Here is a 16,338-nt window from a genome sequence, read left to right on the forward strand (position 1 = left end):
TCTCCTAAAAAGTTCTTTGCTGTTTATCTGAAATTCAAATTTTACTAGGTAGCCTCTATTTTTATTTGCTAAATCTGGCATCTCTATTCCCAGGTGATGCCAATGCTGCTGGTTTACAAACTACATTTTCAGCAGCTAGGCTCTATTCTAGTTCTTTTTTATTATTAGGAAAAACTTTCAAACCCAAAGGTAGGTTAAAAACAATATAATGAACTCTTCATACTCAGATTCTAGAATCTTGAAGACTTTGCCACTCTTGCTTCATCCATCCCCTTTTTTCCCCTGACGTTTTGTTTGTTTGTTTGTTTTTTAAGATTTTTTTTTTGATGTGGACCATTTTTAAAGTCCTTATTGAATTTGTTACAATAGTGCTTCTGTTTTATGTTTTGGTTTTTTTGGCCGCGAGGCATGTGGGATCTCAGCTCCCCGACCAGGGATCAGACCCGCACCCCCTGCACTGAAAGGCGAAGTCTTAACCACTGGACCATCAGGGAAGTCCCCTCTGAAGTTTTTTTTTAAAGCAAATCCTGGACAGTTTGTCATTATACCCCCACAAAGTTCAGTTTGCAATTCTAAAAAATAGTAACATTTTCTGACATATCCACAATGCTAGGATCACAGCATTAACAATATCTCCTGTGCCAACCGATTGCCTGTTATGTAAAAATGCCTTTGATTGCCTCGTAAATGCCTCTTTGCACCTGGCTTGTTTGAATCAGGATCAAGAAAGGTCCACGCATTGCATTTGGTTGGCATTTTCTTAAGTAACCACATCCAGTGTGACGGAACAGAGGGGAGAGGCTGAGAGAGGGAAAGGACACACATGCTGGTCCCATCGTGCAGTGCCTACCTGGGCAGATAGGCCTGCCGGCCCTTTTTCATGTAGTCAGCGGGGACAGGGCTTATGCTGTGCCTTTATTAGCCCATTTTCTACGAAGTATTGCCCCATCATACAGATGAGAATGCTGAGGCTCAGGGAGCTGACTGCCTGAAAGACCCTGAGCAGGAAGGGTGAGGACCCAGACCTGGGCTTGGTCTTGGGCCCCACTCTCATTCAGCTGACCTGCACTCCTGAGGTTTACCTCTGGTTTACATTGGCTCCTTGTCAGTTACCAGGGATTAAGTCCCATCCGGGCACAGAGAGTGTTAGTAAAGGAAGGAAGGAAGAGACAAGCTAGCTAATTCTTTATTGGAGCGTAGGATTGGAAGGTGCCTGGCCTCACCACCATGTCCCAGAAGTTATTCTCAGAAGGGCCAGGCTGTCCCAGGTGGTGTCAGGTGTCCCGAGGGGAGTGACTCCGCAGTCCCTTCCTCTTGCACGCTGTGACCCAGGGTGAGCCCGTTGCAGGGTGGCTCTTGCAGCCTAGGCAACCAAGGGCTGTGCTCTGGGAACAAAGGCACAGTGGGAAGGTCTGGGGACAGGCCCGCCCTGAGCCTGGGGACATGCCAGGTTGGGCTCTGGACCCTGGCGCCCGGCCTACAGCAGACCCACCCCATCAGAGTGGGAGGTGGACTTTGCTGTGAGGTGTGGAGGTCGGGAGGAATGCCAGCAAAAGCAGGCAGAGCCCTGGGGGTGGGCCCTGCAGCATCACTGGGAGTGGACCAGGCCAGAGTCGGGCATGGGCCTGAGGGGCCAAACGGACACATGGCGAACAGGTGCCTGGGAGCAGGGGGGAGGGGAGCACTTCACTGCTGCGCTCTTAGAGGCCAGCTGGACCCTTCTTAAGCCTGTGTCAGACCATGTCACTCCCTTGCCTAAACACCTCCCAGGACCCCCCATTGCCTGCACACAAATTCCTGCCTTTCTCATCAAAATCCTTCATCCCCATCCCAGCTGACGTTTTGAACCTTAGAGCCTTCCACAGCATACACCTGTCCCCTCCACACTCAGGTTCCCCTTCTAGAAATGCAGGGTGTGGGCTAGTCTATTTTACTTTTTTATTTGGGGGGGAAGTCTCTTCCAGTTCTAGGGGTCTCTTAAGCCTGGAAAAGAACATGTTCAAGGAATGGGTCCTCTGCCTTCAAATATCAAGGAGCTGGCCTGGGACCGGGGGAGTGGGATGGGAGTGGAGGTATCTATGTGGTCCCAAAAGACAGAGCTAGAACCAGAAATGGAGAGTGAGGGGAGCAGGGAGGGCCACAGGGAGGCTACACCAGGCTCCGAGTAAGAAACGCTTTCTCACAGTTCAGCAAGGTCTAAAAGTGGAATAAACCAGCTAGGGAAGAAGTGAGCTCCCCATCTCTGGAGGTAACCAAGCAGGGTTACCAGATAGCCTCTGCAGTTCACCATTTCCAGCCCTGGGTGTGCGGTTCTGTGGTGAACATTCCCCATGCTCATCTGTGTATGTGTAGGGAGGGCTGATGAATGACGCTCTGCCCTAAACGTTCCTGGGAACATGATTTGCATTTTAGCAGCTCGTGTGTTCTCAGGATTAGGGAACGCTCCTGTCATCTTTCCCCTGCTCAACTCTCTCTTCTGGGGAGCCCTCTGGCTAAGTCTCACCCCCTCTAGTTAGGACATGACTCATCTGTCCACTTGTCCATCTCTCCATGGGCATCTCTCTCTGTGCAGGGTGACTGTCTCCATGCCCACAGCCTCTCCCCTCTTCTCTGACCTCCTCTACTGTCCTACCCATCAGTCTACCTTCCCTGCTGTCTGCTTTAGGATCCTCTCTGCTTAAAACCTACCTAAGGCCCAGCCTTTCTGACTTGAAATGCCTCCCCTTCACCCTAGCCTGGTCAAAGTCTCCCTTTCTTTAAGGCCCAGTTGAAAGGCCTCCTCCTCCAGGAAGGCTTCTTTGATTAATCCCCCCCCGGGCCTTTCTTCTGCCTCTGCTTCTCTCTGTGAGCCCTGAGTACACTACATCCTGTCACCTCCACAGATTGGAGGCTCCTACAGGGCGTGGACCATGAGTAATTCATCTTTTGCCACCACTTGCACGCAGCATAGGACCTGGCACATAGTAGGTCCTCAGTGAAAGGCCTGCATGATGCTGATGATAACTATGGCGTGAGGATAGCAAGAGGCAGACCAAGAGTGAGAGGAAGCTTTCCCAGTTCTCATCGTTCTGCCGTGGATGGAGTGGCTCTGATTGTCAACCCTTCTGATCCCCAGCTTCTGCATTATCAATGGGGATTTTTGCACTACTTCCTGGGATGGTTGGAGGTAAATAATATTAGCAGAGCCCCTAGCACAGGGCCTGGCACATAAATGACTCCCTAAATTATGATTCCTGAAGAAAATACTTGCAAACCTCTTCCTTATAGATGTGATAATGCGCTTGAGTCCATCAGTGGGAATACCATCAAGACATAAATTTATTCACTGAGGGCCCCCCTGGAGCCATTGCCCATCAGTTGTGTAGGAAGTGGTAGGAGCCCCCGATGGAAGCTTGGCCTCACACTAAGTACACCCCTGGGCCCCTCTGAAACATACTGAGCAACAATAAAACTGGGTAATTGTGATTAATTATTATCACAATTAATAAATGTGTGAGTTCTGATGAACTTAAACTGGTGAATTTCCTGAGAGCTTACCATGTACAGGCAGAGTCTTTTTCTTTTTTTTTCTTTCTTTCTTTTTTTCATTTGGCTGTGCTGCGTGGCTTGCGCATCTTAGTTCCCCGAACAGGGATCGAACCCAGGCCCCAGCAGTGAAAGCGCTGAGTCCTAACCCCTGGACCACCAGGGATTCCCGAGGCAGGGTCTTAAGCACTTTATGTGTATGAACTCATTTAATCCTCATACCCACCCTATGAGATTCTACTACTGTTGCCATTTTGTAGATGAAGAAACTGAGGCACAGACAGCTGAGGTCACTTGCCCCAGGTCACACAGCAATAAGTGCTGTAGCAGGGATTCAAACCCAGGAAGCCAGATCAGCCTGCCTGCCTAACCTCTTCTACACTGTGCAGCCTACTTCTGCCTCCCATGTCCACCTGGGCTGTGGGGAGGGTCTCCCGAGGCCATGACTCTGATGCTGTTCTGGGGACAGCCGGCTCCCTGTGAGCCCTAGAGGTCACAACAATAGCCCTACATCCTCTCCCATCCTGGCAACTGAGGTCCCCCACCCACCTGGCTCTGCCTTATGGGTCCTACAGTCCCATCCACTCCGTCTGCCCCAGGGCGGCCCCTCAGAGACTCGGAGGTGGCGTCTCTCCAGGCTGAGCAGCTGCCTGGGGTCTACAAGGAGGGCAGGTGTATCTCCTCTGATTTAGAGCCTGCACCCCTGTAAATCAGAGGCCTGTCCCTGGCTGACTGCTGGCCTAATGGGCTGAAAGGCAGCAGTGGCCTCCTCATTATAAATGTCCCTGCCCTGACAGGGCTTTTAGCAGCCCGGTCAGTAGCCCATCAGACTGGCTAATGTCTGTTCATGTCAGTCCTCCACACGAACCCTTTTAGGCACAGAGCCTGCCAGCCTCTGGGGAGCACCAGCCATCCCTTGCTTGCTGAGAAGGAAGAGAAGCTGTGTGGGGCTGGGGCCTCTGCTCTTAGAGGCCTGGGAGGAGCACCTATCAGAGCCAGGCGTGGCTCTCAGGCACCTCCAGGCCTGAGGCAGACAATGTGCTGAGGCTCTCTTCCCTGCCCAGGGGCTCATTCTCTCTATCCATGGAGGAGCCAGACCCATCTGAAAGAAATGGAACTTTCGCTCACCTCCTCACACATCATTATCAAATGACACAAGTCCAAAGTCTTTCCTTTATTTTCTCTCTCTCTCTCTCTCTGAATGTGTATGTGAAAGTATTTTTTTTCCTGAACCCTTTGAGGGTAAGTTACGTACATCTTTGCTCTTTATCCCTAAATACTTGTGTGTTTCCTAAAAATAGGAATATTCTCTTACGTAACTGCAGTACATTGCCAAACTCACTCAGTTTAACGTTGCAACAATACTTTAATCTACCATTCACATTCCAGTTTGTCAAATAATGTGCTTTATAGCGTTCCCCCTCCAGGAAGGGATCCAGTCTAGGGTGAGGTTTCTGAGACCCTTCCCTGAGGGGCAAGATCGGAATTGGGCAGAGTACTTCTGAAGGGGAGCCCGGGACCACAGCCTGTTTGCAGAGCTACTAAGATGCATGCATAAAACCGCCGTGAACCAGAGTCTCGGGTGTCTGTCCCCTAGTTTGCCAGGGGTGAACAGGGGCGTCCTGTGTCTGTTCTCACAGCAGCTCCCTGCTTTGCTGCCCTAGTAAGCAAGGCCAGGGACCATCACTGGTCTTTGCTTCGTCTCCCTTGGGCACGGTCTCAGGACGTCCCACAAGAGTGCAGTGGTCTCTGCAGAGTTGGGGAGGTGAGGGAAGGAGAGACCGTGGGTATTCCCTGAGCTCACTCTGTTCTTCAAAATTAATTTTTAAATATCCTGAGACAGTTAGCTCTGTGAAGTCAAGTACTAAGTCTTATGTTCGCCCAGCACCTCGCACAGGGCCCGTCCCCTAGGTTCCTCGTAAAGATGGGGTGAATGGGTGGGTGTTGGCCAGTTTTCTTCTCCAGTTTCTCCCTCACTTAGATATAAAAGTGGAGCCTTCCGGTGGGTGGGCTCTAGAACCTGAGGCTCTAGAACCTGAGGCTGGCTAGTGGATCCTTGCATTAGCAGGCAGAGGGCCTGGTCCTGGTCCCTGTACTGCCAGGGCCATGCAGTGTGGTGTGTGAAATGAGTGTGTTGGTCCCTGCCAGCTGCTGGTTTCTACGGATGAACTGGTGTAGTTGTCCCATGGCCCGGGAAATCTCAGCTTCAGCGCTATGTAGCCTGGGCTGTGAAAACTGTGTGTCCTCCCAGCACCTAGACGGGAATTCTCAGCAGGAAGGAGGGGAAGGGAAGGAAATGCTCTTTCTATTTAATTGAAGTATGACTCACATACCATAAAATTCACCACTTAAGTGTACAATTCAATGAGTTTTAGATATTCACGTGGTTGTGTAACCATCACCACTAATTTGAAAGTAATTTTATCACCCCCAGAAACCCCACACCCATTAGCAGTCACTCCCCATTGCCCCCTCCCCCCAGCCCTAGGCAACCACTAATCTGCTTTCAGTCTTTATGGATTTACCTATTCTGGATCCCACCGCCCACCCCCATCCCCCCACTGCATGGCATGCAGGATCTTAGTTCCCTAGCCAGGGATTGAACCCAGGCCCTCAGCAGTGAAAGCGCTGAGTCCTAACCACTGGACCGCCAGGGAATTCCCCCTATTCTGGATTTTTTTTTTTTTTTTTCATATCATTATTCAGGGTTCTGAATTCCAGGTACCAGGGGATGTGTTCATTTGCTCAAGCAGTGAAACCACATCCGGTACATCATCTAGTGGAATCATGCAGTATGTGGCTTTTTATGTCTGGCTTCTTCCACTTAGCATGATGTTTTCAAGGTTCACCCACGTCAAAGCATGTGTCAGTACTTCATTCCCTTTTTTGGCTGAATAATATTTCATCGTGTGAATATACTACATTTCAGATATCCATTTATCCATTGATGGACATCTGGATTGTTTCCACCTTTTGGCTATTATGAATAATGCTGCTGTGAACATTGGTGTACAAGTCTTTTTGTAGACCTATGTTTTTATTTCTCTTGGGGCTGTCCCTAGAAGTAGAATTACGGGGTCATATACTAACTCTGTGTAACCTTTTGAGGAGCTGCCAGACTATTTTCCACAGTGGCTGCACCATTTCTGCATTCCCGCCAGCAGTATACGAAGGGAAACATCCTTTTACTGAACACCTACCATGTGCTAGGCACTGTGCTAGACCCTTCCCACACCTCATCTCCTATGATCCTCACACGAATGATCTGAAATACCTACCATCGCCTCTATTTTACTGAGGAAGACACTGAGGCTCAGGGAAGTGCCGTGACTCCCCCAGGATCACACAGGGGTTAGTGGTAAGTCCTAGATTCACTCCCAGTTCTGTCCCGTAAGTTTTCTTGTCTACTCGGTGATTGCTGGCTGCCCGAGGGACCCTCCAGGTGCTAAAGTGGAATTAGCCCCCTCCCTCCCCAACCTTCCTGGGTACTGTTTTACAGACGGGAAAGTTGGACCCCCACTACCCAAAGGTCTGCGGGCACAGAGGGAACGTCTTAGACGTCAAATGGAACCCTTTCAATGATTTTGAGATCGCCTCCTGTTCTGAAGATGCCACGGTGAGTGTCAGAGCGTGAGGCGGTTCCCTTTCCCGAGAGGAGTGGGACTGGGGCAGAGGGAGACAGAATGGTGTCTGGACTCAGCTCTGACGTTCCTGACTCCTTCATCCTTCACGAGGTGAGGTCACTGTGTGCGGAGGGGGTAGGTTAGATTGAGGAGGAGAAGCTCTGGGCTCCGTGGGACTTGGGGTACCACCCCTCCTCTCTATGGGCCTCAGTTCCCCCACCTATAAAATGAGCATAATAGCTCCCAACCGTCTAATGAAAATCCAGTGAGATTCATTTCCCAGTGGGAAAGCCCGTCTTTTGGGGGAACTATAAAATGCTGTGAAGGGCATTTTTACTGTGGCCCGAAAATATTCTGCCACATAATCTCATAGACAGTGGGGAGGGAAGATTTAAAAGGATAAGAGTGGGAGCATTAAATGAATGTGAACACCAAAACCATCCCAAAAGCTCCAGTCCTGCCAACTTTTTGAGCCCCTGTTCTGTACCAGGATCGTAGTCCCTGACTCCACAATGTTTGGTGTTATTTATAACGTATTCTCTGCCTACTTCTAAAACTCAGCGCGTATGGCTTAAAACAAAAGACACAGATATGATCAGATGATTGAAGTAAGGATGAGAGTCATAGTTACCCTTTATTGTGAGCCCACTGTGTCCCTGACTCTCATTACACATATCATTTAACTCAGTCTTCCCAGTAACCCCACAAGGTAGGATGGTTTTCTGATGCAAAAGCTGAGGATCTGAGAAGTGTGGCAATTTGCCCAAGGTCACACAGTTTGTGGAGGCAGAGCCAGGGTTCCGACTAAGGCCTGATTCCAGAGCCCGATCTTTTTCCACTGAGCTGTTCCACTTCCCTAAAGAGCAGCAGCCACAGATGGAGGAATTTAACTCTGGAGGGTTGCAGCTGTTGAATTCCAGGCTTAGCTTGGAGCTGCCTGGCAGCCAAGGCAAAAAAAAAGGAAATAGCCTCACTGTCTGATCAAAGGAAACAGACCCGTTCATAGAGAGAAGCAGGTAGAAAATTATAAGAGGACTTGTGTCATTTTCCATATAAGGGTTGCTGAGGAGCATAAAGGACAGTGTCTGCCGACGTGGCTTCACCAAAGGGACAGCCGGGCCCTGTGAGAACTGACCTTGTCTCAAATGAGTGTAAGGCTTCTGACAGGATATCAAGTATCTGACTCTGTGTTCACTCCTGGAATACCTGCCCTTTCAGGCCTGCTTTGAAGGCTCCCTTCAAGGTCTTTATTAAATTCCTAGTTAGCCTCATCACCCGTCCCTTCCCAGTTGCCTCGGCGGCAGGAGGAGTGGACACAACTATTGGGAGTGGCAGGGATGACCCTCTAGCTCTGAGGGATGGTGTCTTTTTCTACCAAACAGGCCTGCCCAGAGTCTATCCTCCAGCCAGGTCCAGTTCTGTTTGGTAACAGCCCTGACCAGACTCCATCTTTCTGGAGCCTGGCACTATTGTGAGGCTGGCTTTCTGGTTTGAAATCCAAGATGACCAGGAAATAAATGCTGAATTAAAAACAAAGTCTACCTGAAAGCCCATATATCCTAAGAGAAAGAGGACATACAACCACATAGGGGCCTGAGAGCCCTGCAGGACAATAAGGGACGTTAAGTCAACACCAGCCTGGGCTCTGTCGCCCTCTGTCATCCTCTGTTCCTCCATTTGTATGCCTCTGTGATGGGGAGATGACTTCCTACCATGTAAGCCCTTTCCATCCTCAACAACACTGCTCTGGAAGGAATCCCCAGCCCCTCCTCCCAGGCCCTCACTGTGGAATACAGGCCTGTGACCCCATCCAACCCTGCCTTCTGGCCTTTAGTCTTCCGGGCCATCCAAGGGGACCCCTATAACGGAAGGGGTTGGGGGTTGTCTCTGCCCTGTCCTGCTCCAGAGACTGCGCTGGCTCCCTAGCTCCCTGAGGAGATAGCATAAACCCTTTCTCCTGGCATTTGAAGCTCTACCCTGAGCCTTTGGGACCAGGAGGGGGTACAGCACTGTACTTTGAGGGGTATTCTAGGCTGAGAGGCAGGTTTGCTCTGACATCCAGCCTGGGAATCAGGCCTGTGGCCCATCCACTCACCCACTGCCTCAGGTCGCTAAGAATGGCAAAGATTACCAGAGGCCTAGGCTCATCTCCAGCCCCTGCTTGGGCTGGAGGACCTTGGCAAAGCGCCTGTCTCTCTGAGGGGCCCCAGCTGCCTCTCCATTGAGTGAGAGGTAGATACAGAGAGAGCTCCCCCGGACAGTCTGCTGAGCACTGCCAGTTCTGTGGCTCAGGGTCGTGGGCGGCCAGGGTGACCCCGGCTAACCCTTCCCTTGGGCCGTGTCTTCCCTGACAGATTAAAATCTGGGACATTCCCAAGCAGCTGCTGGCAAAGAACCTCACAGCCTTCAAGAAGGAGCTGGTGGGCCACGCCCGCAGAGTGGGCCTGGTGGAGTGGCACCCCACAGCTGCCAGTATCCTCTTCAGCTCCGGCTATGACTACAAGGTGGGTCTGTGTATTAGTTTCCTAGGGCTACCCTGACATATGACCAAACTTGGTGGGTTAAGACAACAGAAATGTATTCTCACATAGTTCTGGAGGCCAGAAATCCAAAATCAAGGTGTTAGGAGAGAGAGCCATGCTTTCTCCAAAGTCTCTAGGGAAAAGTCCTTCTGTGCCTCTTCTAGCTTCTAGTGGCTCCAAGCATTCCTTGGTTTGTAGCTGCATCACTCCAGTCCGCCTCTGTCATCTGCCCTCTTCTCTGTGTATCTATACGTCCCCTCCTCTTCGTACAAGGACACCAGTCATTGCATGTAGGGCCTACCCAAATCCAGTATGACCTCATTGTAATGCATTACACCTGCAAAGACCCTGTTTCCAAATAAGGTCACATTCTGAGGTTCCACGTAGATATGAGTTTGGTGGGGGGGGTGGGGGTAGGTGGAGACACTATTCAATCCATTAGTCTTCCTGGAGGGGTTGGGCTGGACCCTGCCCACAGATGCCTCCCCCTGCTCCATTGACTTCCAAGCTAGCAAGCTGTGGGCCCTGTGGATTGGGAAAATTCACAGTAGAGGAGACCTAGATTCTCTTCCCACTCTGTCTCTGACTTGCAGTATGACCTGGGAAAGTCCCTTGTCTTCTCTGGGCCTCAGTTTCTCAGTCTGCACACAAATGGGGTTGATGTGGGATGGGAGTGGTTGAGAGGCCTTTACCCTGTTCTGATCAGAAGTGCTCTATTATCTGTTTATGTAAGGTGTGCTACTGCTTATGGTTGTACAGTTTATCTGTACACAACTCCAGGGGGCGCTATTCGCATTATAGACTATGGGAATGGGTTGCCCTGGAGCTGTGCAGTGCACAGCCTGTGTAGCTAAACATGGCAGCCCTTGTTATCTGTGTGGTAGAAACTGTTGCTAATGACTGTTTGAAACCCCCTGGACTATCTGGTTCCCTGGGGTCCTCCCAGCATGGATGTTTCATTGCTCCAAGCAGATGGTGTTTTCTTTTCACTGCCAGACAGCCTGACTCCCCACTTCCCCCTCCTGCCACGTGGCAGCTTCAGCCGGCAGACCCATCCTCCCAACCGAGGCCTCTTGGCCAAACTGCCATCTGTGGCTTCCCTCCCGGGGATACCGTGTTTCACTGCAGCCTGGCTGGCGCGTGACTGTGGAGGCCAGGGCGGGCTGGGGGGGGGGATGCACTGTGCTCAGAGCCGGCTCTCTGCCATGCAGGTGATGGTCTGGAACCTGGATACAAAGGAGGCTGTAATCATGAGCCCCGTGAAGACAATTAACTGTCACCAAGACGTGATCCTCTCCATGTCCTTCAACACCAACGGCAGCCTGCTGGCCACTGCCTGTAAAGACCGCAAGATTCGGGTTGTCGATCCCCGAGCAGGGGCCGTCCTCCAGGTCAGTGCTGGGCTGGGGTCTGGCTTGGGGTCAGAGGAGCGAGGAGTGGAGTGGGCATGGCAGGGTGGGGGAGGTCTGAGAACAGGGCAGTAATGATGTTAATGTTCTGGCCAAGCCTTCACGCGTGTTTATCCCCATCTGTTGGGGGGTGTAGAATATGTCATACCCATTTTTCAGATGAGAAAACTGAGGCTGAAGAGAGGCTAAGGGACTTGCTCACATTGAAAGCTGGGACTGGAACCTGGTCTTAACTCCAAAGCTTGTCATTGTGCCTCGCCTCTGTCAGGAGGCATGACATGGGGTCAAGAAACCTCAGGGCACCACTGTTATCCACTGTGTGACCTTAGACAAGTACTTTCTGCTCTCTTGAGTGTCTGTTTTCTCATCTGCAACAATGGGCCATTAGTTCTTCCTCTGGGAGGGTTAAATGAGATATCCCAGGTGACAGTGGCCACCCAGCCCCATGCCTTGCATATAGTGGATGCTCAATAATAATCTTTTAGCAAAAACATGGAGCTGGGCCGAAGTTTGCCTCTGTCCTAGCTCAGAAAAAGAACTCTCAACAAAAATAGTGAGAGAGACTTTATGTGGATGGGAGAGACCCAGGAAGGCTTCCTGGAGGTGGTGCCTCTGGTAGGATTCTCCAGGCAGAGCTGGGATGAGAAAAGAAGGTATTCCAGGTGGAGCAGCAGCGTAAGCAAAGACAGGGTGTCCCTGACCACACATGTCCCTCCAGGAAGCCAGCTATAAGGGGCACCGGGCCAGCAAAGTGCTATTTCTGGGGAACCTGAAGAAGCTGCTGTCCACGGGCACATCCCGATGGAACAACCGGCAGATGGCCCTGTGGGACCAGGTGAGTCTCCCGAGCAGCCCCACCAGCGCCCCTCACCAGCGCCACACCTTGTGCATCTTGTTGTTCAAGGAAGGGGAGGGGTCAGGACCCAGGAGAAGCCTCGGCGTGGGGGAGGGGAGGTGGCTGAGTTTGGGACCAGGACTTGGGTGTAGGGGGGAGGGCAGGAGAAGGAAAGGGCCTTCTAGGCGGAGGGAACAGCTGGAGCAAGCCCTTAGAGTGAAATAGGGAGGTGTGTGGGCAAGAGGAGCTGCCTGTTCAAGGTGGGTGGGGGTGGGGATGGGGACGAAGACCAGGCCAAGTAGTATTAATTTCAAGGAGCACTTGGCTGGAGTTCGACAGATCGCTTCCTCTCTGTCTGAATCTCCTTGCATTATAGTAGATATAAAACAGGAGGTGGAGGGCTGGAGTGACATCATGTGTATGAGAAATCATTCGTTAACGGTAAAATGCTAGCAAGGGAAAAGGAGGTGGTCTCTCTTTCTCTCTCTCTCACACACACACACACATGCACACACACAGCCCTGTGACAGGAATTCTTATCTTAGCACCACCAAGGTGCACTCCATGAGTGACCCATAGGCCCTCCTGGTCTCCCTTCCCTTGCAGGATGACCTCTCTGTGCCTCTCGCAGAGGAGGACCTCGATGGCTCCTCAGGCGTGCTGTTTCCGTTCTATGACTCGGACACCAACATGCTCTACGTGGTGGGGAAGGTCAGTCTGACACGGGAGGGAGGTGGCTGCCTGGTGCCACTGGCGGCCAGACCGCAGCCTGGGGCCCTTGGGGTACAGGGCAGGGGCAGGGACAGGCAGGAGTGGCTAGATACTCTCCCCCTGTGGTGAGCCCCGCCCCTCTCCCACCTTCCTGGCTCCATAAGAACACCTGGGGCCAGGGCTTTGCCGGACACCCTGAGCTAGTCCCTCCCTAGTTCTGGGTCCAGATAAGGAGGGACCAGTCAGTTTTTCTTGGCAGGGGCACCTTCAAATTTGAGGCAGAGCAGGTCTTCACTGGGTAAGACTATCTTGTATTTGGCATCCCTGGCCCCTACCCACCAATGCCAGGAGCAGCACCCACCTCTCCGCCCAGTCATTATGACAGTGACAACCAGAAATGCCCCAGGGGTAAGACCCACTGGATGGTCTCAGGAACCCCACTTCTGACCTTTGTGTGCGGCTCTCAGATGGGAGTGGGGTTCAGGCCTGTGCTCCCAGAGCCTCTGCCTTGGTGGCATCTGTGTGGGCTTTGGGTCATGGTTGGGGAGACTAAGTGTTAAAATGAGGTGCCTTGGTGCCCTGCTGCCTTGGTGCCAGTCCTCTGGTCTGCCCTTGTGAGAGGCGGCTCTGCCAGCTCTTCACTCACAGTCCTCTCCAGGTTTCTGCTGTGTGGCAGTTGGGGCCAGGTGCGGGGCTGATGCAGCCCGGCTCTGAGCGGTGCCCTCCCCTCCACAGGGAGACGGGAACATCCGCTACTATGAGGTCAGCACCGACAAACCTCACCTGAACTACCTGACCGAGTACCGCTCCTATAACCCACAGAAGGGGATCGGTGAGTGTGGGACACTGAGGCCACTTGGGGCCTGGGGAGACAGGGATGAGTCAGGCCTCGCCCTAGAGGGCCCCTCACTGGGGAGGGGAGACAGCGGGTCAATGCTCTGAGTCAGTGGGGGCTCTAGTTGAGGTATGCGGGAGGTTCTCTGAGAGTACACAGGAAGAAGTCCGGGAGGGCTTACTGGAGGAGGCAAGACTTGAGGAGCCAAAAGGGAAGCAGAGCACAGCATGGGGAAGAGGATGAAGGTGTTCTAGCTGAAAGTTAAGCAGTTACAGCAGCAGCAAGGAGATGGGGGACATTGACCTAAGAGAGGCCCTACTTTTTAAGTGTGTTTAGGGATTAAAAACAAAACAAAACAAAACAGGACGCAACTATATGCCCTATACAGGAAACCCACTTATATATAAAGACACAGCTAGATTAAAAGTAAAGATGGAGGTACTTCCCTGGCGGTCCAGTGGTTAAGACTCCGTGCTTCCACTGCAGGGGGCACGGGTTCAATCCCTGGTCGGGAAACTAAGATCCCGCAGACCACGCTGCGCGACCAAAAAAAACAAGTGAAGATGGAGAAAGATAGCATGCTAACACTAATCAAAGGAAAGCTGGCATCGCTCTATTAAGAGCATCTGTGTTGGGAGGTGTGGGGAGGGTGATGGAGGGCCTTGAGCAGAGCACACTTCCTGTAAAAGTTTAGCTAAAATCCTTGAAGGTAGGGGACAAAGTCTGAGGATTTCAACCCCATTTCCCCAGCTCGGGGCCTGGTCCAATGTAGGACTGTTTGTTAAAGGAAGGATAATGGGAAGAGGCTGGTCTCTGTTCACATCAGGTGTGCAGCCTGGCTTTGCCACTCACCCTGGGTCCCTGGGGCCCCAGCCCACCCTGAGGAATCTCTTGGCCCTCCTTGGTCATCTCCCCACAGGTGTTATGCCAAAAAGAGGTCTTGACGTGTCCTCCTGTGAGATCTTCCGCTTCTACAAGCTGATTACAACCAAAAGCCTCATCGAGCCCATATCCATGATTGTACCCCGGCGGGTAAGGGTGGTGTGAGCCGTCTCCAAGGGAGGGGGGGAGCCCCTCCTGGAGAAGAAGGACCCTGGGACCTGGAGCCTGGAGCCCACGCCCCTGGGGGAGCAACAGGGAGGCTGATGGCCCCTCCTCAAAGGGAAGCCTTTCTCGTGGTCAGCGTGCTGTCCCTCCCACCTCTGCTCTTGAGTTGCTCTGTGACCTTGAGCACATCCCTTTGCTCTCCGGGCCTCAGTTTCCTCAACTCACAGGGGTTGGGGGGAGTCTGCACCCCTGGATCTCTAAGGGCCCTCCCCCACCGTCCCCGCTCTCACTGTCCTGACTTCTCCTGCAGTCAGAATCCTACCAAGAGGACATCTACCCGCCCACGGCAGGTGCCCAGCCCTCTCTGACGGCCCAGGAGTGGCTCAGTGGGATGAATAAAGGTGAGGAAGGCAGAGAAAAGGCCTCGGGTGAATGTGGGGGACAACGGAGCATCCAGTGGCCCCAAGTAGCTGAGAGGGGTTTGGCTGGTATTTGTGTCCTCCCATAACCTGTAACCCCGGAGGACTGGTCCTTGACAGTCGGTTCCCAGTGGTTAGGATGGTCGCATATGGGTCCAGGAAGGGAGGGCCTCGTCCCAAGTGACTCAGGAAACTCCCTCCGAATCAAGGGATTTTGCTCCAAGGAAAACGTCTTTAAATTCTGTGCTGTGCAGAGTGACTGGAGAGTCTCAGCTGGATGCCCCCTGCCCATCCTCCCGCCACCTCTGCAATTACTCTTTGACCCCAGAAACCCTCTAGGCAGCAGCCCCCACCCGGGCCCTTCTGTCCACCCTGCCTGCCCTGACTCTCCCTCCCTGGCCTGTCAACATAAGGGCCTGCGCAGGGGGAGGCAGTGTGTGCTCCCACCCCTGCTGCGGCCCCCGGAGCTGCCTGCTGCCCCCTCCCTTTTATGTGTAACCCTTAGTCTCGCTCCTCTCTGGGCTCGGTTTCCTCACTGTAGCCTTGATGCCTGCCTCCCCTGCTTCTTGGGGTGTTGGGAGAATTCATGAACTGGTAGACGGCAGAGCACAGGGCAGGCGTGAGGAGCCCGCGGTATTCTGGGGCAGCCCCTACAAACCAAGCCTCGCTTAGATAATCACACAAGTGTGTATTTGCACTCTGCTTGCCCTGGTCTGTGGGTTTGTGCCTGTCTGCATGTGGCCATATCGCCCACACGTGTCACGTGTATCTCTGTGTCTCCGTGTGGCTCTGTGTGTGTCTGCGTGTGTCAGTGCCCCCCATGCCCACCTGCTCAGGGGCACTCAGTCCTCACCCAGCCCTTTGCTTCCCTCCCAGGGCCAGTCCTGATGTCCCTTAGGCCTGGCTCCGAGCTGCTGAGCTCCCAGCCTCTGCCGCCAGAGAGACCCCTCTCCAAGCCCAGGGCCCACACCTCGCCTCGTCTCTTCAACCAGACAGAAAAGCTGGCTGCAGAAGATGGCCGGAGGCCCCTCTCCCTGCTGGAGGAGAGGGCGCCACGGTGGGCATCAGAACACAGACTGGAGGAGAAGAAAACTTGGTTCACAAATGGCTTTGACATCTTCGAATGCCCCCCACCAAAGACAGAGAACGAGGTGCGAACGAGGGTGGGGTAGGCCTGCCAGGGGAGGGGAGCAGCTGTGAGCAGCTGAGGGGGGCAGAGAAAGTGAGAGGCGAGGAAAATAACCAGCTGTGTGGCCTGGCCTAGCCCCTTAACTCACTTTGCTGATTCACTCACAAACACGTCATGAGCACCATCTGCGTGTCAAGATGGTGGGTTTACTTACAGGTGGTAGGGAACAATCTGTAAAATGCCGAGGGTTTGACTTGGTAGGTAGTAAAGTCCCTTCCACTTC

At 52.6% G+C, this 16,338-nt stretch overlaps 1 protein-coding gene across 1 annotated transcript in view; it reads left to right on the forward strand.

Moving 5' to 3' along the window:
- The window catches only part of CORO2A (coronin 2A), a 57,249-nt gene that overhangs the window by 39,974 nt on the left and 937 nt on the right, over positions 1 to 16,338 (forward strand). The window contains 9 exon segments of the mRNA XM_082468681.1: positions 7,025 to 7,141; positions 9,503 to 9,652; positions 10,882 to 11,061; positions 11,798 to 11,914; positions 12,521 to 12,625; positions 13,361 to 13,457; positions 14,380 to 14,492; positions 14,818 to 14,908; positions 15,803 to 16,077. Coding sequence (XP_082324807.1) covers positions 7,025 to 7,141; positions 9,503 to 9,652; positions 10,882 to 11,061; positions 11,798 to 11,914; positions 12,521 to 12,625; positions 13,361 to 13,457; positions 14,380 to 14,492; positions 14,818 to 14,908; positions 15,803 to 16,077 — 1,245 coding nt within the window.

The sequence above is a fragment of the Balaenoptera physalus genome (assembly GCF_965194825.1).
Source record: "Balaenoptera physalus genome assembly, chromosome: 7".
NCBI lineage: Eukaryota > Metazoa > Chordata > Mammalia > Artiodactyla > Balaenopteridae > Balaenoptera > Balaenoptera physalus.